We start from the raw sequence: 27111 nt of genomic DNA on the forward strand, positions 1-27111 counted from the left end.
TCCATTTGTTCTGTCTGGGGTGACAAAGCTCCCTCATTAGCTGAATTCTTAATAAGCCAAGCCAAAAGAATTTTTTTCACAAGTTCTTTTATCTCTCTGTGCATTTACATGTACATAAGCGTGTGTGGGGTTATGCTTTCAATCCATTTATCTTTTGTATATGAATGTTTCGTTTTTATGCATCAATAAATTCAACTCTTTATTTCCCCTCATAAGTAAATTTGGCTTTCTGTCTATAATTTCAATCATGTGGGTTGCTTTTTTTTTGTCTTTGTTTGTGATTTGTTTACTGGTATCATAAAAATATTTTGAAAGCAGCACAGAGCAGTGGGGTTGCGTTTTCCTCCATAAACCAAATGACAAATTAGGGTATTCAGTACAAACATGACTCTTTCCTGTCATTAAGTGTAGAACCAGGCAGCTAATGAATACATACTGAAAGTAAGAACCCTCTGGAAAAGCAGCGTCTTAATAATCAGTGTGACAGTGTGTGTGTGTGTGTGTGTCAGAGCGAGTGTGTACATGCAAAGGACCAGTGCATACACTCAGCCTTGCTGTCTGAGTCTGCTGAGAGCGTGCACACACATGCAAATGTACACGCCACACATTGGGAAAATAAAAACCTCTTTATCTCCTTTCATCAGTGTGTTTTAGGAGAAGCAGGAAGCTTATTGTTGAGTATACCTTCTTTTAAGGACGTCACCAGCTTCCGGTGCTATTCCCTGGGCCCCTGGGGGCCATCAGGGACAAAAACTGCCCCACTTGGCCCAGCAAACTACAAAAGAATATATTGTTCCTTGAAAGTATTTTAAACACATACCAGTGCTGCCTGGAAAGCTGCCAATAATAGAATTCCATCAGTACTACCACCTCCCTAACACATGTACTGCTAACCACCACTCAGCCCCCAAGACATAGATGTAACGCAAGATCACTGCCAATGGATTCTCTGGCAGACGGCACCTCTGAACAGAGATGCTGATGGCCAAGGTATGTGCCACCTTGCTTCCACACATAGAGTCCAGCTACTATACTGTAACTGTATTCACTGATACACATGCATAAAGACAAATATGCATGTAGGAAGTGCAAAAAAAAAAAAAAAAATGAGTACACATGCACAAACATGCACACAAAATTCCTGCTTCTCCTGCCGTCTTGTCAACAAAGCCAGAGTTGGTGATCTAAAGATGAAGGAACCATAAAAGAATCCCAGTGCCCCCTTACCAACAAACACAAACTTCTCTCATCTCCTGATCGCCTTCTTTACCGTCTACTTTACTACTTAGGCTCTCATTTTCATAAATGCGGAAAAAAAAACATCTACTAGAGCTCAGTTGCCTTCCCTGTTTCTCTCAGCTCCGCCTGCAAGCGATCATCATGTGATCACAGCTCTGGAGCCTGTCCATGAGGTGCAGGGCTTGTGGGTAAGCTTAGCTAAGGTCACCCAATAACAATAAGCATCCATCGGATAATCGCTGCCAAGCCAAATAAATTTATTATCACAAAGAGTCTTTCATACTAAGTTCTGCTGGTCGTCTCCACTTCTGTGCTATCTTCATGTTTCTTTTCTCCCAGTTTATTTTTTCACTCCCTTTTCACTCCATTTCTTCTTTTTCCCTCTTTTATAATTTTCAGTTGAAAAAAAATTGGAATAGCCCACTGCTGGTAGAAAATGATGCAAGTCTAAAGTTAATGGTCATGCCTTCCATTTCTCGGACTCCCACACATGAATGCATACAGAGTCAGTCACACACTTATAGCAGTGACGTAAATGTGTCTGATATACAGGGTAGAGGCCAATCTTAAGTTCACAGCTTTCTGACCTATAGCCCTTCTCTTGGAAGAATTACTGTCCGTCTATCCTATACTCCCTGTTTTCCTCAACAAAACACACATTCATACACAGAACTCACAACAGAGCAAAGAAACAGCAATGTTACTACATTAATAATACAATCTATTTGTTCCTGGTATAATAAAAGAGTGGTTAGGGAGTATATTCTCAAAGCACCACATAGTTCTTATTGCTCTGACCATTCAGCTGGAAACAACAAATTCTACGAGACAGAGACCCAAGCGCAGATTGTTCTTACTCTTTGGTGCATGTGCATATGTAAGTAAGAAATCTTGAAAGCCCCCCCGCCACCACACACACACAAACACATATGAAAATGGATCACTATTTACATTAGCATTACATTTGGACTGCATGACTCAGGCACTTACTCCCTATTAGCCATCCTGACCTTAGCCCATTAGATTCTAAAAGCCCCCTGCTTGTCTCCATGTCCGCCAGGTGAGACAGACCAGACCTCCCCATTTCCCTATACCATCTTGTTGCTGAGATTATCTTCTCCATCCACTCACAATGGGATGGATATCATAAAAAAACTGAGATCAAGATAGCTGAAATGCTAACATGTTTCTGAGATTAGTCCCCCCCCTGACAGTTAGCAGGGGAGAGGGATATCACTAAAATGCTAACATGCTGTTGGATAGGGTTCATCATTTTTGTTAAGATACAGAGATCGTCTGGGAAATCAGGGCAAGGTCTAATTGACAAGGTCCATGATAGACAGGAAGAAAAACAAAAGTATAGAGACTGAAAATCTGGGCCTTCAAATTATTGGCTTATATCATCAAATAAGTCTGTACTCCACTTATGTTGTTATATTTAACCAGAACTGAAAGGGAAGACAAAAACAAAATGATTCTGGTGCAAAGAGGAACAACAATCTTGGTCAAGTTTGTTTTTCTTTGATTCTTTGGTTGTAAAAGAGACTTGTTGAAAAATGTCTGTTAGAGAATGTTAGACAAAAGCAACGACAGAAACATACAGTGAAATAAAATAACTGATAGATAAGAAGATATGAGAGCTGAGGAAAATCTTTGACAGAGAGAACAAAAGAACAAGAGATGGAAAGAGAAGGAAAGACATGGAAGAATCTAGACGAGCGTAGTCGGGTTCAAATCACTAATTACACATTCCTGAGCCTGTGAAGGGGAGTATTGTTTTCTAGTTAGCCCCTACCCTGTCGCATGGTTTTACTTAACACAAAACAAAAGGTACAGGGAACAAAACACAAGCCTAATACCAGGCCCTGCTAATGACAGAGAAATGGGAGAAATTATCCCTGGGGTGGATCCTCGTGAGAAAATGGCCGGTGATGACTGGACAAAGGGAGTTCATTTTGAAACTATCACAAAATGGCAGCCTATGTGCCTCTTTCTTTGTAGAGTTTTACTTAAATAAGTGTTCTATCTAATACTTTTTTGATAGGTGCGTCACTGCATAACCAACAAGCTTGGCCTAGACCTATCTCTTACTATAAATACCACTTACTGCCACACAAAATGTTATACAGTTCACTTCTGAGCCCAAAAACCGAACTTCAACACAACAGAATTAAATGTTTCAGACCTCATCCCGATAAAACTGTGTGGCATTGTGGCTCACTGCGTGGCCCTGTGATGTGAGTATATACAAGCGCATGTTGAAGTGGTACCTTTGGCAGGGAGAGCACAATGAAAGTACCTCTTCAGCAAAGCTGTTTTGAATATTGCCACAGGAAACAAATGCCTTGCAGTTGACCTACAAGATGGCACACTTGATCCTCTCTTTTTACAGAAGGCAGTCATTTAATTCTACTCGGTCTGCTTTATCTACCTGTATCAAAACTCAAATGTGTAGTGCGCCTGCGTGTTATGGAGCACAGACAACATTTACTGACTAGTTGCATAAACTCAGACACCCATGCATTCAACACAACCTAGGATGTTCAATCTAGCCCCATAAAACCAGAATGATGAGCTACTCTGACAACACAGAAGACCCTACGGTTTTCTGCAAGAGCCAGGAGAGGGGGTGAGCTGACAGCGGTGGCAGCAGTGGGCAGAGTCGCCTGGCTGGTAGTGTTTGCCAAGGCCCCAGACGTCTAAAGGAAGGATATTGTTTTCCCTGAAAAAGCCTCAGCCACAGTCCACATACCAGCGTCCACTCAACATACCAATGGGCTCTTTGAAGATTACTCAAATGTTTGCCTTTGTCCCCCCTCCCCCATCTGCCCCATCCCTAGTCCTAATGTCCTAACCTAAACTCCTGCCAGAGTGAGGAAAAAAGGGAAAAGATAGAATAATGGAGAAAAAAGAAAGAATGAAATCTGACTCAGTCATATCTTCAGACAACAGTGGGGAAGCAATGGCACAATAGCCAAAAATGATCCTTGCAAAAGAGCTATTGAAAAATTTAATAGTGTTCTGGCTATCAAAATGTTACATAAACAATATGAAATGGCAATACATGTGTAAATAAAAATGCAAGTTTGCCATCTGTTTGCTAACAAAGTACAACATTCTTTTCAACAGTCCACTATTCGCTGTGATGCAAGTATAAGTCCACAATTAGAGTTGATTATGATAATTCCAATGGATTAATTGAACTAAAAGTGCTGAAAACTCAGGACCCAGTCACCCCCACACATACCACATTAATCCTTAACAAGTAAGTGGGCTTTCTATCAGGTCTATTTCAAAGCATTAGGGATTACCTTGCAGAAACTAAGCTGCTTGAACTCACAGGAGGTCAGAGGTATTGTACTGCTGCAAGGATGGAAGGCCAGTGGTAGAGAAGGATAGACAGCAGGACAGGTCAGCTCCCCTTTCCACAGCTCTCTGGCAACATCCCTATATCCTTCTCCCTCCTTCTTTCTCTCAATCTTTTCATCCCCGTCTCTCCCTTTCACCGTATAATCGAATATCTCCCACTACTTATCTATTCACTGAGCACCTAATGGTTAAAATCAATTACAGCTGGAATGCTGAAATGCTGAATACTGGTCCACATGCTGATAATGACAGAGAGAGTGTGAGACAGAAAGAGAGAGGGCCAGAAAGAGAGAGACTTGGGACCATTCCAAGGGAGTAGCACAATTACCTCCAATCGATTGATTATTGATTTAGAAGGGCGTTGAGGAGTATTTCAGTTCAACTTTGTCCATATCAATATCCTGATAGCTTCATGAGGGGGGGAAACGTGGGATTCTGCTATCTAAACAGAAGTCTAAGGCTGATATAACATTTCAGAATGCTGAATTGAAAGATTTTATGACTACTTTCAAACAAATTAGGCACACATTTAATGTCAGGTGATTTCAAAAGTAAATCTAATGAACTTACACAAAATAATTTGTCTTGATCTCTCTGCCATGTGATGTGTCTGAAGTTTCTCTGATCAAATAAATGCATCAAAAGTGGAGACAACATGCTCTCAGAGATCATATTTGAGCTCAAAGTGCCTCCTTTGATTATTACTTATCTCTCTTTTATAAGGATGTTGTTGGTCCCAACAAGATGATCAAGACCCTTGAGAAAAGAATGGGTAGGGAGGATGTATATTAAGAAATGGTAGACATGAGACAAGACTGTGAGCAGGGAGCATTAGAGTGTAAGAAGGAGGGGGTGGGGGGTGTATTTGATAGGGTGTTGGGATATAGTGAAAAAAGAAAAAACAAACTCCTGCCAGCTCCTTTGTTCCTGCATCCCTGCAATGTCCCCTTCCTTCTGGTGGTCTTGAAGACACTGACCCCCCTCTTCCACTGGCTTCACAACCCCTCCCACCCCCTTCTGCTATCGTTCCCATACCTGTCAGCCCAGATCTGCTTCACAGTCCCCTGCACATGGACACGGCCCAAATGACCCACAGAGAGGGGTGGAATAGTTATGAAGAGGATCACATCTGGCTATTAATATGAGAAAACCAGCAGTGTGTATTTCTTGGTCTCACACAGACAAAAACACACCTTTCCAAAAGGAAAACAAAAGGCACATACATCACAGTCTTTAGGCCTGAACTAATAAGTTGGAGAGTCAAAAAGTAGAGTGGATACGAGGGGGCTGGCTCTATAGGGGTAATTAAACATCACATATGAGTGTCAGCCAAAAGCTCAACTAAAGCTGGACACAGCACACACACAACACACACATGCACACACACAAATGCTCTGCCGACCATCTGGTAAAGGCGTTGGGGAGAGAATGGGCGAAACTCTTATTAATATCTATGAGGATTATTAGGAAGAAGGGGGAGGGTGGGGACGTCCGTCCATTCAAACCTCTCCCTCAAACACAAAGCTAAAGCCACAGCATACACTCACAAACACACACATATGCACACACCTGCTTTTATGCTTTAATTAGCCGTCACCCCCAGTCCCCCGCCCCCAGACCTCTGAAAGATTTCCATTGTAATCTCCACGCAGGTGAAAGAGGAGACGATTTGAATAATCTACTAACCGGCGTCTCTTTGCTTTGCAGAGACAGAGAAAGAGGGACAGACAGACAACATTTCTGCCAAAAAAAAAGTGAATTCATTTGTCTACTCAGATTAAAAGCGGTGAACTCTTGGTGGCATCATCCATCTCTATAACAGAAGACGAAAATCTATATCTTGCAGTCAAGTGGCATCTAGTGTGAAGTGCCTGAGAAGATTCCCTTTGAAGAGAATTGCAACTCTTTAAGTCTGTCTGTGAGTGCGAGACAAGGACGCTGTGATCAACAGCCTGAGCCTGGAAGAAGCATATATGGACTCTAGTGGAAAATGGTAACTTGATAACCACAATTGTATGTGCATGTGTCTTTATGAATGTATGTAGCTCTGTATGTACTTGTGCGTGTGTGTGTGTCATAAATGGTGCCATGGTTCAGAAATAGATCCAGGCTCTTCCATTCCAGGGACCAGCACAATGACTTTTTATGCAAATCTATGGGAGTCAATCTCCAGTCCATTTCCTCATCACCCAAGTCCAAATGACAGTCCAATAATTTGGGCTGCATATATATAGGGCCATTTGATTTTCAAATGAGAGAGAGCATGGTTGACCCTTGCTAATAGCCAAGGCACAGTGGTAGACTTAATGTCACAGATGCAGAAGCACAGCAATCTCCATTTGAGGGAGATAGTAAAGAATTAAATTTAAGAGAGGGGGTCAGAGATTGAAGAGTTAAAAGACAAAAATCTTGATTGAGAGGGCAACAGACAAAGAAGGAGAAACACAAAGAAGAAAATGAAGAAGAGAAAATATGCATCAACAAATCCAGCCCCCTTTCTCCTTCTTCATTTTTTCCTTCCATCTCTCCCCCCTCCCATCACACCCCTTGTTTAATTCTCCCCACCCTGTGATTCCAAACCATGGTGTTGCCAAGAGGATCATGGGTAATGAGATGGCCTATCTGCTGCTCCCCAGGGGTGAGACAGAAAGAGGGGGGAATTGAAAGAAAGAAAGTCAAAGACTATACAAAGAGGGTGGGTAAGTTAGGGATGGTGAAAGAGAGTGAGACGGTGAGAAAGACACACTTTCAATATATGTTTTAATCTGCTGTATGTTCCATCTAAATGTCTTATTTCTCTTGATTTCTGTCATAAAAAGTAAAATGCATTTTATGCACACAGGGATCTTAGTTCAAAGACTGCAAGGAAAGCAAAGGAAGGGGAAAAGTGATGAAAAGCAAAACAGTGAAGTGGAAAAGTGCAGTGGACCCCCGGATGTCCATTATGATGGAAAGTTGGACTGGCAGTGGTTGAGGACAGTTTAAGATTTATATGGACAGCCATCTGAGCAACAGGTGCGATGGTCTCTGAGACACAGTGTGCGTATATGTGTGTGTGGTCCTTGACTATGCCACATTGACCATGAACATTCTAAACTCTTAATGACCCAGGGGCAAGCACAACCCAGATCTCAACCTCAAAGCTCTGCAGGGACATATGCATACAAACACACATGTGCACTACAAACTAAACCCCTTACGTAGCCAGACGGCACTTGTGAATGGCACTGACAGATTTACTACTAACTCAATGTGTATTAAGGCCAGTGTTTGTTATTAAAAATCATAACGGAGCCATACATCATCATATTGGAAGCTAAGTTAAACACAGGTCAGGCCAGTTATGGACACGCTACGCTACAACACCATTTAATGCAGAGCTTACCTCACAGGCTGCTAGCACACTCTCCATGTCAGAACATCTTCCATTTTGTCATTAATAACTTTTTTAGATGGATAAAGAACTCCATTTTACAGCCATGACAATTCCACAGAAGAGAGATTCTGCACACACTCTTTGTTTCCAACTAAAATCTGAATCATGTGGGATATTGTATAAAAATACCCTGAGTGACAGTGTTCTCATGAACCAAGACCAATCAGATTTCCCACATTTCCTCTCCTATACGCAGCGAGGTGTAACCTCCGCTTTTTCCATGTAAGGCCAGTGACTTCCTGCGCCACCCGCTGTGCCCTGGACACCAGATGACTCGATGTCCATGAGCTGCTAATGTCATTTCCCTTTAGCTGTTTCAAAGTCTGGAAAAAAACACTTTCAAACTCTCAATTCCCTTTAGAAGTACTCCATTGCTGCTACAAAGCAGCCATAAAATCGCCTGAATATGCTTTTTGTTTGTATCTTCAAATGGTTTCCCATGCCATAAAGATATTCTCTGTTTCCAAAAAGCCAGATGGTAAAGTCGTCAACACTCGGATCTTTTATGCGCCCGGCAAAGCTACCTCTATCCCCATGGGCTTTTCACCTCTGCCAATACATAAAAGGAGAGGTGTTTTTCTGGTCAAATAAAGAAATTACTTTTTTCTCTGCTTTTACTCTTGCAGCTCTTTCTGCTCCATCTATGCTTTGTCTTCCTCTCTCACTCTGTTTTACCACCACATGTCCAAGGGTAAAATAGTGGAATTTATGCTAGAGGCATTAAAAGCGTCATCTGTGAAACAGATTTGTTGAGGCCTGTGGAGTAGGTGGGTGGGTAGATGAGGTAAAGGGGTGCGTAGGGGCACTCAGGGGGCATTGGGATGACCCTCACTTGCCTTGGCTAAACTGGTGATTGTGTGCACCTAAAAATGTTTTATTAGGCTTAACTTTCCTGGAAAACAAATAGGAACACAATTATAAATTTGTTCAGACAAGCATCTTGGTTACATTTCTGTGAAGTTGGTAGTGTTTCTTGAGTTTGCACACTTAATCATAACTCATGTTAATAGCTTTTTGCATGATTACATGCCTGCCAACTTTTAGCGTAACCTTGGTAACCTACCTGGCAATTGCGGCATATCAAATCAACTTGAAAAGGCAACCAAAAATGGCTCAGCACTCTGCAATGCATTTGTGTGTGTAGACACAAGGTCACACAGACCTAAACTCAAGCCTTTCTCTGACAATAAAGAGATCCCGATTTGAGTCAACTAATCATGCTGATCCAATATACTAGGACCTCAGGTAATACAGTCCGATGTGTAAGCTGCACGTTTGCTGAGAATTTATAAATTTCCCTCGAGCAGTGACATCTCCAATTCATCTCATGCCAAGTTCAACCTTTGCCAGACCATTGGACAATCCTGTGTTAATATGAACATCCTGTTGATGTCAGCTAAGACTGTTTTAGATAACCCTAACTAAGAATGCCAATTAGCTTAATCCAGTTAAGACTCGGAACTCTAAGTAAAAAATGGTCAATGGTCTTCAAATAAATTAAGTCTAAAGATAAAAAAAATGTTCCATTCACAAACAATATGTGGACTAAGGTCTGATGGGTCATTGGAGTACATTTATAAAGGCACCTTTATACATGTAATGTTGGAGATTCAAATCTTAAGATTAAATTTTAATAACTTAAATTAACGTCAATAATTTTGGCGATAGCTTATTGTTATTATACAAAAGGGATAAATCACAAAGAAATAAAAGGTTTTGGAGTTTTATATACACTGCATAAAACCCTAAATATAACCTTATTTTTCTTACATCCTCTTACTGCTTTTGTATCTACATTTAAGGCATACAGTACACAAACGCATACATTCACACGCACTGCCAAATGTTGCATACAGTTGTAAAGAAATCCTCATTAATGTAATGCACTTGATCCTGTCCTGTAGGTCAAGGCCTTGGAAATGTAATAGCATCCGATTAAGCTGAAGGAGATGTCTAACAAACTAAATCACCTTCAATATATATGCAGGGAGAAAGATGCCAAATATTGGGCAAGTTGGAATTTCTTTGTAGGAACTATTTATTGATGAAAGTGCAAAGATTTGAATTATTCAAGTAACTGAGTCTTTGTGTTAGTATACTTCTCTGAGGGGTTACTAATAACACTAAAACAATTCTTTCAGGTTTATGTATATATGTAGAGTTTTCATGTATTGTTATCCTGGCAAATGGAAAAACTCTATTTTTTACTTCTGGCACTATTAATGACAGAATATAAATACACTCATGTGTATACTTCCCAGACAAATTTTGAAACCATTTTCACAATACTTACAAACATCAACATTGCATTAAAATTGTTTTTATAGCTCTCAAGGCATGCATCTGTACATTAACTTGACACCAAATAGCAACAGTAATATGTGTAAGATTGATCAAGATTCACTGTTCTATTGTCTTGCGCAAGACTAATTTGCACTGGACATCCCTATATGAGAACAATTTTGCTGCAAGAAGCTGAAAAGACAACGGAAGATAATCCAAATATTTGAAACTGACTGATAGTATGTGACTCGTGTATGATTCAAAGAAACAGTAGCGTCAGCTGGTCACAAGCAGGAAGTGGAACCATATCGGATGAGAATTATACCCGGTACTCTCACTGTGACCTTTTCTATCTTTGTCATTTCATTCTCATGGGAACTTTATATCTGTGTGATGCTGGATTTAAGAGGATGAGTCAAATTCCTTTCTTAAAAAAGTGTTTTTGGCTATTCTTGTTATATCCATGGAGGTCGGAATGTAGTCATACTGTGTGCAATGTGCTGTCTCTGTCCTGCAAAAAAGTGGATTGACAACTAAATTTTTGAAAATATAATTATAAAAATAAATACATTTCTTGTGATGTGTTATAATTGGGAGTTTTTTTGTTTTCTTTTTTTTGCCTCTGCTTGGACAACAACTTGTCATTAGTGATATTTGCAAAGCACAGTGTGGGTAAAAATGTTTCTACCTTATAGAGGCGGATGGCAGACTCATGCCTCTGGTTGGTGGCATGTAGTCTCAGTTTATCCACGCTGTTGCTGTAGTAGTCACAGGCATTGCACTTGAGGTGCACGGGGTTGCCAATGGCCACACACTTTAATCTCCACTGGTTGGCCTTGCCTCCCTCCTTGATGTGGGCCACCAGCTGGTGTTTCTGCATGTGCTTATCTGTCTTGCAGTGCAGCTGAAAGTTGGCCTTGAGCTGAGTGTTGTAGCTGCAGAGCTTGCACTGGTAAACATCACCCACCACACAGCGCCACTCCTCTTCGGGCAGGGAGCGCTCAGCATTGACGTGGGCGTTGAGGCCCTCCAGGCTGTCTGTGGAGTAGCAGTTGCACACAGCACACTGGTAAAGGCGCAGCGAGGGATCGTTGATAGGTGGCGACAAGGAGGACAGGGAGGGGTCTGCAGAAGACATGCCCCCCATTCCACCCGAGGACACCAGGGATAAGTCATCTGCCATCAGTTGACCACTGGCAAGACGCAACTCTGCTGAAAGGTCACTATTCACTGTGGACAAAATGAGTGAAAACACTGGTGAGACAGCAGAATAGAACAAACATTGATTTAAAAAGAAAAAACCTAGAAACTCATTAGATGTTTTGTACAGGGAAGCATACAATGATATTATGTTAAGCAGAAGGTGGGCAGCAGGATAAAAAGTAAATAAAAACAATGAAATATGACAGTAATACAAAGCTGTGGTGAAAATGAAAGGTAGACATGTATAGAGAAAGATAAAGGATAGAGAGAAAAGCAAAAGACTCTTTTTATTAAATTAAATTAAGTGTGGAAAAAGAAGTGTCTTCCATGCATGCCTCTCTCACACAAAAGGATTTGATAAAATAAAGCCTCACAGAGGACTGGGGCTCCTTACAAAGTCTTGTCTATAAAAAACCTTAATAGGATTGAATCAGGATCAATTACAATCATCCTTTTCAACTTGCTAACTCGCTCATCAGGTAGCTTTAATTACTGCTCTCAGCAATGGTGGGACAACGGTTTTAGAGCTCTAGGCTTTTCTCACATCCACACACAGATTTGAAAAGCTGATCAATGCATTACACATGCTGTCCTTTTCTTCTGCCCACGGTTGGACAAAAAACAGATCTGCCATTCATGCAAATGTAATCAATTCCTTCGTTTGATCTTGTCATTGTCCCCAATGCGTGTTACCAAAGCTCGTCGTGTCTTTTCAGATATCATAACATGCACTGTTGCTTAAACATAATGTGAATCATTATGTCACATGATTATTGTCCCAATTGGGGGATGACTAATACATGTTCGTTAGTGGGTGTTTTTTTTTCTTTTTGTTGATGTTGTGAGTGCTGGTTTAAAAAAATAAAAACTAATTTAAATGCGATGAGAAAATGCATGTCGAAATCAACAATATAAAAATCTACTGTTTAGTACATATGGGCATGCATGTTCATTATCTATGCATACATGTGTCTATTTGTGTAAGCGTTTGAATCTAAATTAATATCCTGCTCACACCATTTAAACCTACGTACAGCTGCGCTCACTATGGGGAACTGTGTGTTATCAGTGTAATTCACTGGGAGTACATCTGCTAGCTGGGCTGTGACCTCCACACTAGAGGAGGGAGTGGGTGTGTAACACTGCAGGGTCATTGTTAAATCTCTCTCCCTCCTACGGGAATCCGCTTCCTGCTGTTTGTGAGAGTGTGTATGAGTGCGTATAGATGTGTGTTCTCTCCAGGGTGAGTAAAGGTTTGGATGGTGGTGGTGGTGGTAGTGGGGGGATTAAGCTGACTTAAGAAAATTACAAATGAAAGATTAAGAATAATTCTCATGTGGCATCTCATAATCATTTTTTAATCAGTGAGAGGGGTCAAAGAAAGGAGACAATGACAGAGGGACCAAATAAGAGCAGAGATAAGAGAGAAAGAAAAAGAGAGAACGACAAGGGAAGGGGTCCAAGGTAAAAAGGATGAAAACATAAAAAAAGGTGAGAGGGCACAGTGAAAAATGAAGAGTAACAAAGGAAACACGGAGAGATAAAAATATTACCTAGATGGCATCAGATTATGAGATAAAAAAGATAAAACTAGCCGTGAAAAACGAGTAGAAGAAAACTGAATAACAAGGTTGGCTGCAACAAAAACAGTAACACTAATAATAAATATTAATACCTTGCCTTTTTTCTCTATATCAAATTTATCAGACATGCTCATCTTTGACTTTCATGCCAAATCTAGTATCTCTCACCTAGGCCAGATCCAAGAGCAGCAGCAGTTGCAGGATCTAACTGAAATGGGTTAATCATCATCTGGGCGTCTGGGCCACTGCTGCCAGCTGGATTCTCCAGTTTTACTCCTGCGAGACCCATGTTTTGAGCCAGATAGTACTGGTAAAGCTCTGCCTCGGCTGGAGCCAGTCCCAGATGGAGGCTGTGTTGGATCTGCTTCATGTTCTGTTGCAGCAGCATCATGTTGTGCATGTGCTTTTCGCTAGTCATATGGATTCGTAAGTTCCGTGCCACATTGGTCTCGTAGTCGCACACCTGATGGTTGTAGAATAGGAAAATTGCATGCATTAGCATATAAAACTCTGTTAGCTTAATCATCATAATTACATTATATTACTCTTCAAATAGATTTTAAATCAATAATAATGGTAGTCCTTTACAGCTATAGAAAGTCTGAAATGGGCACAACGTATAATAGCAGAAGCAACAAAAGAATATACATTTACAATCCAAAGAATAACAGATTATTCATTCAAAAATAGTATTACAGCCAAGATGCTAAATTTCTAACAGATTTCCCAATGCTTGCAGATATTGCTAGAATGTATAAGAAATCCTGTTTAATACCAGAGGTCAGATGATGTGGCTAAGAAAAATAATAGACATGGTGACGCACAGGGAAATAACTGGCTCATTGTGTAGACAGTGCAACAAGCTAATTGGTATGTTGCTACCACTGTGCTACAATGATGCTCTGTTTCTTTCATTACCTCACAGCGCCAAGTGGGCTTCTGCTTGGGCTTGGAAGGCGACGGTGCACCACAACCTCCACCAAGGCTGGCACTGGGTACTGGATTGGCATGGTTGTGGTTGTATTGTGCCTCACTGCCACCATTCTGGAGTGTTTGCACATTGTTTAGATGCTTGTCTGACTGCATGTGGATGCTAAGGTTTCCTTTGGTGGTAGTTGAATAATTGCATACCTAAAAAAGAAGGATTATCAATCAAATTAATAACAATCATGCATGATAAGCAATAAATGTATCTATAACAGAGTGGGTAATATTTGATGTATGACCTAGTATAGAAATTCAACTTTTCTTTAGTTTAGAAAAGAAAACTCTGATGCTGAATTTTCAGTGTATGATTGTACTTATATCTGAGCCTCAAAAAAGTTTTTAAAAGCAAACAGCCATATCTATGTTTAGAGATAATGCTTTTTATCATCAGCCTACATTTGTTGAACCAAGTAACCAATTTTAGTACCCCCCTTAGAAAAAATAAAAAAGCAAATAATGAAACAAACAAATGCAATATTTAATTTGAAAAATTAAAAATGTCAAAAGGAAACTGAAAATCTATAACGATGGAAAAGGGATGGACAGACCTCACAGCGGAAAGGCTTGTATCCACAAGTATAGCTTTCGCCTCTGGCTAAACGAGGGTGAGGCTGTCCTGTGCGGCAGTAGACACATGATCCACCAGACTCTGGATGTTTCTCTTTCATGTGAGCGTCCAGTGTCTGTTGGTACTTGTAGTGCCAGTTACACTTTGGACACTTCAGTGTCTTGCAGGAGTTACGTGAATGCATCATTGTCATGTGCCCTCCCAGAGATCGTGAGGATCCCAAGACTGTGTCACACTTAGGGCACTCCACCCCACTACCTGGAGATCCTTCACCTGGACCAGGGGTGCCAGGTGTTCCTGGAGTTCCAGGTGTACTAGGATTTCCTGTGTGTTGATGTAAAGGCCCGGGACTTTCATCATCTCTGCGCAACAACATCATGTCAAGGGGGTTGGAGGATGGCGATGACCCATCCCGTCCTACCAGGCCTTCACTGGTAGAGTCGTTGCTGCTCTCCCGCTCTCTGGCAGCTGCCAGGGCAGTGGACAGACGGCTCTTCTCCATCTCCAGCTTCTCACAAACTGGCAGGGAGGAAGAGGAGGTGGATGCAGGGCCTTTGCTGTCACTGTTCAATTTAAGCACACTGTTGGAAAGGGGGGGAATACTTTGGTTTAAGAGAGGGAAATCTTTGCTACTCGTGCTGTCGGCCCCCTGGCCAGTCATGGTCATGGTCATGGCCTGCTCCTCCTCCTCATCTGCCTCCATCTCAACTCCACCACCAATTGAGTAAGTGTCCTCATCCTGCTCTGGACTTTCTTCTCCCACTGTACCGGGTTCCCGCTTGATGGACGGGTACTGGCTCAGGTCCGGCCCATTGGGTTGCAAAGTGCATGTGTCCCTAACGTGGCCTTTGCAGTCACTATTGGAGTACCGACTTTCCAGACTGCCACTAGAGGCAGCAGCAGCAGAACTCCCACTGGGGGCTCTGTGGGCACCAGCCCCACCCCCGAGGTTTGGGTTGGTCTCAGCCTTTGGCATGGTTTGGGTTCTGGGGGTTTGGTCAGAGGAGGAACTGCTGGCACTGCCCTTCAGGAAAGCAAAACCTGCCTGAAGAGAATCTGCATTCTCTCCACTACTGTGGAAAGCATTCCACAAGCCACGGAGCCCCGTATCTGGCCCTAGGAAGTTGGCAGGTGAGGGGAAGTGGGGTAGCACAGAGTTTTGGGTTTTTTTTGGTTCCAGAAAGCTTATAAGAGGTTCTTTGTCCTTCCCGATACCCTGGATAATAGCAGAGACATGCTTGTTGCCCAGCAGCTTCTGCTCCTGGTCATTCAGGGTCATACGGTGGTCATGGACAGCATGTGTCACGAAGGAACGGCTGTAACCAAAAGACAGCTTGCACAGGAAACACATGAGCACAGGTTTCCGCCGCCCATCGGCCACACAGCCCTCAAACTTGGACAAGTCCACATTGTTTGGGACATCTTTGGACACACAGGAGTTTTTGGCTGCACCATCCGCCGTAAGATAGTCTTTGTCATTTATGTGGCGGAGGTCATAGACACGGAAACTGTGCAACACAGGATCAGCGCCCACCAGCCCTCCAGCTGAGGTATTTGGGAAGGAGGGGTGGTCGGTCACTAGGGTTTTACCCCCAAGGGATGAGGCGATGTGGAAGGTGTTGATGATCTGGGGGTAGAAGGACATGGGTGCAGCGGGCTGCTCCAACCTCTCCCCCCCTGTGCTCAGGCCACTCTGACTACTGTTGGCCTGAGCATTGGGGAAGGTCTGGGAGGACATCAGGCCCCTGAACTGGAGAGCCCCAGAGAGGCCCCCAAGGTTGCCACGCTGCTCTTTGGAGTCCTCCAGGATGAAGGCAGAGCCATCGGGCTGGTAGATGATCTCACCGCACAGGTTCTCCACATCACTGTCCTCTTCCATCTCCATCTCACTGTTAATATCCCCCACTTCTGCAGCACCCACATCACGGTCTCCTTCATCGTCACTCTCCTCCTCTATCATCCCTTCAACCTCCTCATCCTCCTCGTGACCTCCAGCAGTAGGCAGGCGGGCATTGGGGCAGTGGTGCTCCATATATTTTTGTAAACTGGAGAAGGAATTAGAACATTCGTTGCAGGGGATCTCCTTTGCTGGTGCCACAGGTGATGTGGCAGGGGCAGAACAGTCCGAACCCAAAGCTGCTCCTCCTCCTACTCCTGGTAAAGTTCCAGTAACACTCCCTTTGTTACCGGTAGTAAAGCTTTCTCTCCGACTCTGCTCAGTTACAGGGTCAAAATTTGCACTGACAGTGGTGGGGGTAGTAGTGGACCTAAGCGGGCTCACAACAGGCCCTCCAAGGCCATTCTCCGGCTCTCCAATGGCAGCAGGTGACGATTGGTTTTTGTTGGCATTGTTGCTGTTTGTGACACTGGTCTCCATGGAGACGTCTGAGTTGTCCGCAGCAGCAGCATCCAACCTCTGGCCACCATGTTCCTGCTGCCGCGACGACACCATAGGGGGAGAGTCACAAGTTGCCATGACAACCACTACATATGGATCTCATCGCATCCAGCCCAACAGGGACCTGAGTTACGGAGAAAGACAAATGAGAAAAAAAAAGAAAAAAATATTTAGTAAATGGGATATGACAACTATTTCATATTCTAAATATTGCTAATGTTTTTTTCGGGAGCAGGAGTTAATTATTTTAAATAATTCCAATGTACTCTAAACTCAGATTCAACCCAAACAGTAATTGTGTCATTGTAAACTTTAATACGCTAAAAGATTGTAAAGGTTGTCAGCATCATGGGCAATAGAATTCATAGGGCTTGTATTTGTGATTTTTGTTACTTTTGTGGCTCTCATCTGATTATGAACTGGAGTGTTATAGAAAAAAAATATCACAACTCAAAGCCTTGAAATTGATCTTTATTGTTGTCCAGAATAATTGTCTAAGTTCTTTGCAGATTGAGGCAGACATTTTGGCATTACTGCTACACAACTCTTTCAATCCAAATGGTGCTTTTTGCCACCAAAAGTAAAATAAAAGTAGCAAACACATTGAACTTTTTGAAAAGTGGAGAAAAGCAGTATTAACTCCTCCTAGCATTTTTGTACAACCATGACTACAATGTTTTCCTTTTCAATATGGATATTTAAAGGACTGTCCAGTGCATTAAATACTCTTGATAATGACATTACTTCAGTGGGCTGTGACTTCAAACAACTATTATGAAGAAAAGATTAGGAGTTATCCCAGAAAATATGTTGACTAAAGGAATCAATTGTTTACTGTCAATCTTGGAACGTTCTTACCAGTCAGGAGTTACTAAATAGGCAGCAGATATTAACCAATTAATGCACTGAAGGTATGACGTACACTGTTTGTACAGAAGGAAAGTTTATGTAACTCTGTGGCAGTAGTTGTACAATGTGAAAATGTAGCATGTAACATTTCTAGTGTTGATACATAGGAATGCATATCCTTATATTCATTTGTTGTTTCATGCAACAGGGGAAAGTAAGAAAGAAACAAAGAGACCAAGAGACACTGAGAAAGACCCAAGAAAGAAAGAACAAACTTCCAGGAGTAATGATGTTTGGAGTACAAGTGAGATGTTATCTATCCTGGGTGGCTGCCTATCCTTTCACCCCCCTCACTTCAAATCTCTTGGCCTTTCACAACAAGGCACAAATGCTACAGCACCCAAAAACTCATGGCAGAAAAATCCTCCTTAGTCCACAAACGCAAACCAATAAAAAAAATCCTGCTCAGCAAATGCAGCAAATTAGAACTACTTGTACATGCATAGGTCTTTTCACTTGATACAGTACCAGCTCCTTTCAGATGCTTGCATGTAAATGAGCTAGCATTAAAAGAAAGCTTTAAAGAGGCATGTTAACCTTTAACCCAATCCACCTGCTGCTTAATTCTCCCTCTTTTTCTACAATGCCTCTCCCTAACAACAAAGCTACAAAGCAATTAGAGGATTAATCCGCAACAATCCAAGGCTAAACAAAGCCGGTGGGAGGGACAGTAAAAGCGTGAGGAATGAAATCAAACATGAGTGGGAGCGTGTTTTGAGGGTGCATGTGAGTGCACACGCTACAATCAGGTTTAATCTGACATTTCCTAGAGATGATTCAGTGGGACTAGTGATAGATTAAAAGAAAGAAAGAAAATATTATTTTTTCATTTCTGTATCTCATTGTGTATCGTTCTGTTCATCAGATTAAAGATAAATTCACAAGAAGGAGGAAAATAATTTTAGGGCTTATCAGTTCAGCATGGCTGTGGCATGAGACGGGAAGTAAAAGTGAGAGATGTGCATGACAAAATATTCTCCTAAATACAAGCACTTACTCTCAATCAGAGCGGGGATAAAGCATCGTTCTAGAGAAAATAGTTTTCACAATAATCAAATTATGGAAGACAGAGTGTATCATACCTGAAACATTATGAGTCCAGTCACATTAAGTATCTTTAGTGGGCTTCTAAAGCATCAAACCATTGAATCAATGGGATTTAAAAAGAGAAAACAGAGTTTTAATCTGGGGATAACAGCTGTGTTCCTCTACAGCACACAGTTCTGTATGCAAACACACTTGCTTTCATGTTAACTTCAACTGAAATTGGAAAAAACATTAGCAATAATTAGCCCTACATTCTAAAGAATCAAGGCGATGAAACGGACACAAGAATGTGTGGTAACAAAACGCACACACAACAGTTTTTGCACAAATGTATGTCTTAATTTTCAACATTATTGACTGTGACAGGATTAAAAAAAGAAACACAAATAAGCTTAGTTGGTGGCTTAATAAAATAAAGGCTTTTTACATTCACTTGAATTTCAGCTCAGTCAGCTTTTTACTATAAATTATCCAGTACACTCACATCATGCAAAAGCAGAATATTGTGCTTCCTTCTGCAGTTAAACATACATACCCTTCATATTTTCCTCCAGTGTCCGTCTTCTAAAGACTTGTGTTAAAATGTGATCGTGGGTAAAGCTCCTCAGAAGCAGTGCGTTTGAGGACTAATGCGACAGATACGACAGGATTTACTACTTGTCAGTGGTGTCATTCCACTTCTTATTTCATTGGGGAGCAACCCTCATTTGAAATGTAGCTTGGACATAAAACACTGGTTTATGAATTATGCATCTCTTTAAGAATAGAATTATGTCTTATGGTTAAGCCAATGTGTTAAGCACTTGGCACTGGCAAATCAGCCCCCCTAATGCTACAGGTTAGCAGCTGTTTAAATATGTGCTGCCCGCCAACAATAACATAACTGTTTATTATTTAGTTGCCTATAACTCTAACTGAACCCATTACTTTTGCTACTAACAGAAAACTGACAGAGCAACATGTTGTGATGAATGTCGCTGGTAATTACATTCCATTAACATTTTTGCTTATAGATGGACATACTCATGTAGTTTCTTTACTATATGTGCTGATAAAAAAAAAAAAAGAAGCTTTTTCAACAACAGAGATACAAAACACACATTCAACAAAAGGGCCCATCGGCCCAAGATACTATGTGTAAAAGCAGAGTTTACAATGTGTAGGAACAAAGATTGAGTGCAGTAAACATCTGTGTTACTCAGTAATTTAGCAATACATTGAGAAAAGAAAACCGAACATGATGCAAGCACCCTGGCATTTTCAAAGTCATCTGACCAATTCAACATGTTCTAATGAAAAATAGCTGGGTGGAAAAGTGATAATATATTGGATAATCAGACCCTTAAAGTCCAAAGATTTATATAAAAACAGCCTGTTATCAGTTATGTCCTAGATTATTTTTGTTTTCTTCCTTCTCCATGCTTTCACACCTTTCACAGCTGTAGTGCCCACTTCTCCTTCTTTCAAGGTAGATCATATTACCACTAGCCAAGAAACATTCCTTTTTCTCTCCCCCACTGGCTTCCTTCGCTCTGCTAACCAACCAGACTACTTTCATTTGTAAGAGAGCAAAAGACAGACAGATACATAGAGAGAAACTAACAATGAAGCTCAGGTTTTTCCACACCGCAGAAACAGTTCCCTTTTTTTAACAGGAGAACAAAAGGGATGGCCTGAGCCGCTCCTACCTCTGTTTTTTAATTAAGCATGTCCCCTTGCTTTCACACATATGCACACGGACAGAGGCTGACACACACGCACACAAAAGCACACAGACAGACACACATATCATTAAGGTAATTAAAGTGGCAGATCAGATCCAGTGAGAGGCAAATAATAGCCCAGGAATGCCTGCTTTGGACACTGCTAGTTCTGATGGTTGAAAGGGCTATGAGACTCCTTAGCCTTTTGTTTTTCCTCTCTCCCACCCCTTTGCTCTCTTTCCACTATCTTTCCATCTGCTTTTCAGTAGCTCCCTGAGAGACAGTGAGGCAGTCTGAAGGAGGGGAATTCTCTTTGCTTTTACCAATTTTTCCAACTTTTCTGCTTTCTATCAGACTCAGATTAATCATAACATGCTTCCATTTTGATCTGAAGTTGTGTCTTACAGAAGTACAACATGAAAACAATGTGGACCTGAGCTACTGGGCAGGTGGTGATGTCAACGTCTCCTCTTATTTTTGTCCTCTTGTCAAGCTATCACGCATTAGCCGGAGTTGCAGCCTCTTATGACAAACCCGTAATTGCAGTGTCGCCACACTGCTGTCTTTGCTTACACAAGGATCTGCTGGGTTCACATTCTTCATCACTGTCTGACATTTAATGCAAAGGCAGCAAGCACTTTTAATAGTGTGGTGAGAGTTTACAGCATTTGTAAACACCGGAATTAGGCACATCTATGCTTTGTGATGTGGCTGTCTACGTTCTCAAAAGGGTTTTTATGTTTTGTCTTGTCAAACTGATTTGGGGTAACAAGTGAGTTCATCTTATAACTGATAACATTACAGGCACAGACAGACTGAATCTTTAAGGTGACCCATGACAGCTAGGAAAGTCAAACAACAAAGTCAGAGACAGCGTGAAACTTTAGCTATATGTCCATTTCTTGAGGTCTTCTAGAAAGTCAGCTCTCTCCCAGCATGTGGCCTCTCAGTCTAATACCAAATCTTCTATCAAAATGTCACCAAGCGTTAGCCAAAGACAAAGAGGAAGGACGGAGTGAAAGCCCCTACATCCATCTCCCACTGTCAGTGCCATGAATAGGTCCACTCTGGTCTAATTAGACCTGTTTATTTGTTGCCATGCAGAAATGGAGGGATGAAAAACAAAAGGGATGAAGGAGGAGGGGAATTATCTCCTTCCTCAAAATGCAAGAGGAGCTTCGACTGCCATCAGAGTGCTGATGTACGCGAGCACAAACACGTGCACATAATCACAAAGGACGACCTAATGCTCTCTGTGTAAAGTCTTAAAAGAAAGGACAGAGGGAAAATAATTGCAAAAGGATGAAGGGGAGGGTTTTGTGAGACCAACTGTTTTTTGTCGTCTATACTTCTTATCCTCACAAAAGGTTTTAATGCAGCCCCAGTTTGTTGCCTGGAGGTGTAATATTAGACACAGCATTCAGTAGATCTCAGCAGTGCCCCCCCCCCCTAAAAAAAAACAACAAAAAAAACAAACACACACACCCATTTCTGTCTGCAAGTCCTCTTCCTTGTGTCTCCCTTGTGAGCAAAGGCCTTAATTATTAAAGGACACCTTATCATTATTGCAAGTCACATCCCAGACACCTTAAGTACCGCTACATTTAACACACAACTCTTGTTGTACAAATTACCCACACTGGTATAATGTCTTCTCGCAAATCAAAATTATCCTGGACATGATCAATGATCTTGGATTGTAGAAGGAGGCAAATGAAGTAAGAGAAGATTCAGAGAATGGGGTAAAAAGGAGAAATCTAGAAGACAGAAGAGGCCTTTTTTGTGAGAGCCGGTATGCAGCCTCTATATCCCTCAGGTTGATGACAAGTAAATTGGTCTCATACGTTGCTCAGGTAACATTACACCCAAGTCCCCTCAGGCTCATACCTGATATTTCATTGTTAGAGAAAGAGAGACAAAAAAAAAATAAAATAACAGGGTAAAACTGGTTAAAAAAAAAAGAAAACGAGAACAAATGAGATTAGAGAGTTGGAAAACAAAGTTGTACAGAGTAGTATGCAAACATATGCAAACTTGATGGCTAGATGAGACGAAGTGCTGAACCCACAGGCAATGCGGAATCTTTTTCCTCTAAAGCAATGAGCCATGGGTCCTAGAACCTGATTCTGGATCAGATTACAGCAGTCGCTGTCCTAATTTCAACTGGAATGAAGTGAAAACTATATATTGTCAACTGCTCGGATGCAACCCCTCTTGAATGAGTTCTTATTCAGTTTGGAGCCCAGTTAAATTAATTTCTACTGAGTTTTTCGTCAGGACGCTTCTGTAGGATGAGTATCCTGGTATATATGTGCTCCTTGTACAGCTATATAGACAAAGTTTAATGGATTAAAGACAACTTTGACAGGATTTAACATTCTTACAAATGGACTTTGGGGCTTACACAGTCTAGTCTAACTATATCCAGAAGCCTTTGAAAGGGCTAAATTTTGTGCTAAATTCAGTCTGAAACATGAAAATAAACAGTCAGACACTGCTGGGACGCAGTCACTACTCACTGCCCAAGCTAAAGATTTTTCCAGCATCAAAGACAAAGCCAATCTACATAGCTAATGCCTCCACTTTTTTTCCCCCTCCCCTTGCTCAAACTCAAAACAGCAAAGACTGAGAGGAGTGAAAAAAAGTGGGGATTTTTCTTTTGCCGACAATCTGGAAACACTCTCAAGTTAATTAGGGTTGATTGGAAATGAACCGCACAAACAAAGGGCAGCCTATGCCCTGACTATTACGACCATGCACGCGTGCATATACATGCACAGAGGGTTACTAAAGCCACATTAGGAGTGCATGCTGGTAGAAGCTCCATGCTTTGGACTCTTTTACTCACACTTTTCTCTCTCATCCCCCCCAACCAAGCGCACACACACATCCCCCAAACCACTATCCTTCCACCTTCACCCCCCCGCCCCCCAGATTAAGGGAATGCACTGACGAAGAATGTGTGACGACCTCCACTGCCAAGGAGCAAAACTTTCAGCCCCTGACGCCACAAAAGGCAAGAAGGTAATTAAGTTTGAAAGAATAGAAGCACTGCTGCAAACAATGCGCCAGTGTCCATGGGGAGGGATATATGTGTGTGCATGTTGAGGGGGGGGGGGTGAGAAGGGGAGGGAGGGCAGAAAAGCCATTAACATTCAGTGGCCGGGTGAAAGAGAGGAAGGAGGGCAAAGGGGAACTGAGGATGGCATTCTCTGTCTCTATGCTCCTCGCTGTCTTTCTCCGTCACAGCACGACTTGTCTGTTCATTCTCTTTATTTATCTCTTTTTTTATTTTCTTTCAATCACTCTAACATCTGGTTTGGACCCCTGCCTTATCACCCCTCTACCGCACAGCAGCAGCTCTCTAATGCTCTTTTTGGCCCCTTCGCTGTTCCTTGTTGCTCCTCTCTATGTGAGGGGTGCCCCCCTACAGACAACACACACCCTGCTTTTTAAGTCCAGCTCCAGCTCCTGATCATCTGCTTTGCGAGGCGAAGTTGGACACTTTGCATAAATTTAGGCTAACAGGTACACACACACCCTGTATCCCTGACAGTTTACCACCTGAGAGTGCTAAGAACAAACTAGATTACCACTCTACATACACACATATGTGTTCACACAAACGGAGCTTTGCAACATACAAACTGAAGGGAAAAAAAAATACACAGGCAGCTTTCATCTTCTTTGCCGCATCTCCAGAACAGCAGTTTAACTCAATTAGCAAAGAATGTAATTTTATTTACAGACTCCACAGTAATTTGTAATACATACACACTCACAGACACACAGACTCACACAGTTTAAGCAAGCTGTCCCTCTCCCACGTGGTTAGAGCCAAGAAAGAAGTATTCATTGCTCATGCATGTGTGTCAGTCTGTGTGTGTTTGTGTGTGAATCTGAGTGTGCGGGTGTGTGCATGTGTGTTCGGACAGTGGAAAGATCATGAGACACATTTACGTCAGATGAGTGAATCAGACAAACCGCCGCTAATTTCAATGAGGGATTCTTCTGAGGACAGAGGGATGGTGAGAATGAGAACTTTTGAGTCAAGGAGAGGTACATAAACAGTGGGAACAATAGTTTATGAAAGCAAGAGATGAGTGAACAAAACAACTTGTGTGTGTGTTTTTCACACGAGTTCGCACATCTAATGTCCTCTTTTTTTCTGAACTGTTGAGGAAAGCAAGTCGCCAACTAATTGTTGTGTTGTGGCGTTATTTGTTTAGTAATCTGCTTCTATTTGTCTCTGCATCTCACCAGAGACATGGATTAGAGCTAAAATGATGACTGCTTAATCCTTGATTTGCCTGTGCTAAATAAATATTAATCTAGCCTGCTCATCATGCTCTTGCAAGGTACAACGTACACAATATGAGAGGGCTTAGCTGTTACATAAATCACAGCCTTATCTTTTGGATGAGGCAAAAGCATGAGTCCACACACACACACACACACCTCATCTCCACAATAACACATAAAGTCGAACGCGGTGGCAGGGTGGGATTATTTGCCAAGTGAAATTAATAATCCTGCTAAATACAAAGCCAGAAAAAAAAATATCTCTCGAATAGATGTTTTCACTTGGGGTGTGTGGATACAATTACATGCCAGTGCAGGAAAAATTACAAATATCACTCATTTGTGTTGATTCAGACCCCTCTCTATCACTCACTCTGCCTCTCAGTGGGTTTGTTTAGAAAAAACCCTGTTGGGAACATGAAAAATGAAAGCTGCCATTGCTAAACTCTTTCTCTCTCTCTCTCTCTCTCTTGCTCGCTCTCTCTCTCACACACACACACTTTAATTGACAAGGCTGCGGCGGTGCAGCGCAGAAGAGGTTAAGCAAACACTGTCCACGTCAGTCAAGGATAGTGTGCACACACTAACAGACAGACACAGAAAGCAGTCTCTGACGCAGGCATTTCATATCCACCTGGCAAATATAAACGACTGGTTATACTGCATCAACTACCATGAGCCTCAGATTCTCTGCTTATTTCATGCTATGATAAGTGTGAAGCTTGTGAAACAACTTGTGTGTGTGCGACTTATTTTAGGACTCCAAATAGCATATATATGACTTATTCTTTATATACTTGGCACAACGGTCTGATATTAAAAACGTGAAGTAATTTTCCAGCTCTGAAATTTGTTTCGCAAGAGCAGCAGGTCCTACTGATACTCTGAAGGCTATTATTAAGCATTACAAACTTGCGTAGCAACTCCCGCTACTTGTTGCCAAATTCCTTTTAAGGAAAAAAAAAATGTCACAAATGTTCCCCTATTTGGTGAAAGATGTTGATCAGTATCGAGTGACAAATAACCATGTTGGCAGTACAGCTAAGTTATAACATGGGACACACGGTTTAAGTGAGTGGATTTTTCAACAGCTGTGTACTTGCTTCCATCTAAAATACTTGTCATTACTCAATTATGGCCTGAACAGGTAGGGACAACTTGTCTCTCCGCTGTGTCAAAGTTGGCTGATTTATGTTTGCTTAACCTGTGCTTATCAAGGCCAATTACAATGGAGAGGAGAAGAGAAGAGAAAAGAAGAGAAGGATAAAGACACCTTACTAATTGTACAGACATTTCTTAGACATGTCGACTAAATCTTACAGTTCTTTTCCAGGAGTAACAATAAAGTTTAAAGTTCAAACCCCCGCTGTTTTCTAAAGGAGGTACACGGCGGGACCCTGGCCCTGTCATTATCTTCATAAACATAATCATAGGGCAGGTATCCTGACTGACGCCACAAGCTATGTACCCCTCACTTAAATATCTCCTGAGCACTTCTTTGACACGCCACAAAAAGACCATTAATGTCTTAAGCATTTCAACAGGAAAAATGTGCTTACCTTACTTTAAAAGAAGCACAAATTAACACACATTTAAACACACAGAGATGTGAGCAAACAGGGGATATATGGAAAAACACACAATACCTTTTAGCTGTCCAAGAGCATGAACACTCGTGACAGGTCTAATTTCTGGACCCAGGGAATTACTAATTAACTTAAGCTTTCGGCTCTCTATTTAATTAGAGAGGTCTCCAAATGAACTTTAGACCAAAGCCATTTGCTTTTTAAACAAACCCCCTTTTTCTGACAGCTGTTGTGAGTTTGCCCTCTTCTCACAAAAACCACAAGGAAAGCACAGTTGTTATTTAAGCCATCATAGGCTCTTTTTCTGGTTACTGTAGGAGGGTAAAAGGAGAATAGAGGGAGGAGAAGGAGCAAAAAAAGAGCAATGAAGTTGAAAAGTGTACATTTTAATTGGATTTCACTACAAACAAACAACTGTCAGATATAATAAGCATGGTTTTAGATTAACACCACAATATTCCTTTATCAAATAAACACCATGTCTCGCAGATCTAGGGC

The 27111-nt window shown here is 41.6% G+C and overlaps 1 protein-coding gene across 1 annotated transcript in view; it reads right to left on the bottom strand.

Moving 5' to 3' along the window:
• zfhx4 (zinc finger homeobox 4) overlaps nt 1-27111 on the bottom strand; it is a 78001-nt gene that overhangs the window by 40797 nt on the left and 10093 nt on the right. The window contains 4 exon segments of the mRNA XM_072378760.1: nt 11016-11557; nt 13282-13576; nt 14032-14244; nt 14649-17190. Coding sequence (XP_072234861.1) covers nt 11016-11557; nt 13282-13576; nt 14032-14244; nt 14649-17144 — 3546 coding nt within the window. The 5' untranslated portion in view covers nt 17145-17190.

The sequence above is a fragment of the Leuresthes tenuis genome, unplaced genomic scaffold (assembly GCF_036924035.1).
Source record: "Leuresthes tenuis unplaced genomic scaffold, fLeuTen1.0.hap1 SCAF_24, whole genome shotgun sequence".
NCBI lineage: Eukaryota > Metazoa > Chordata > Actinopteri > Atheriniformes > Atherinopsidae > Leuresthes > Leuresthes tenuis.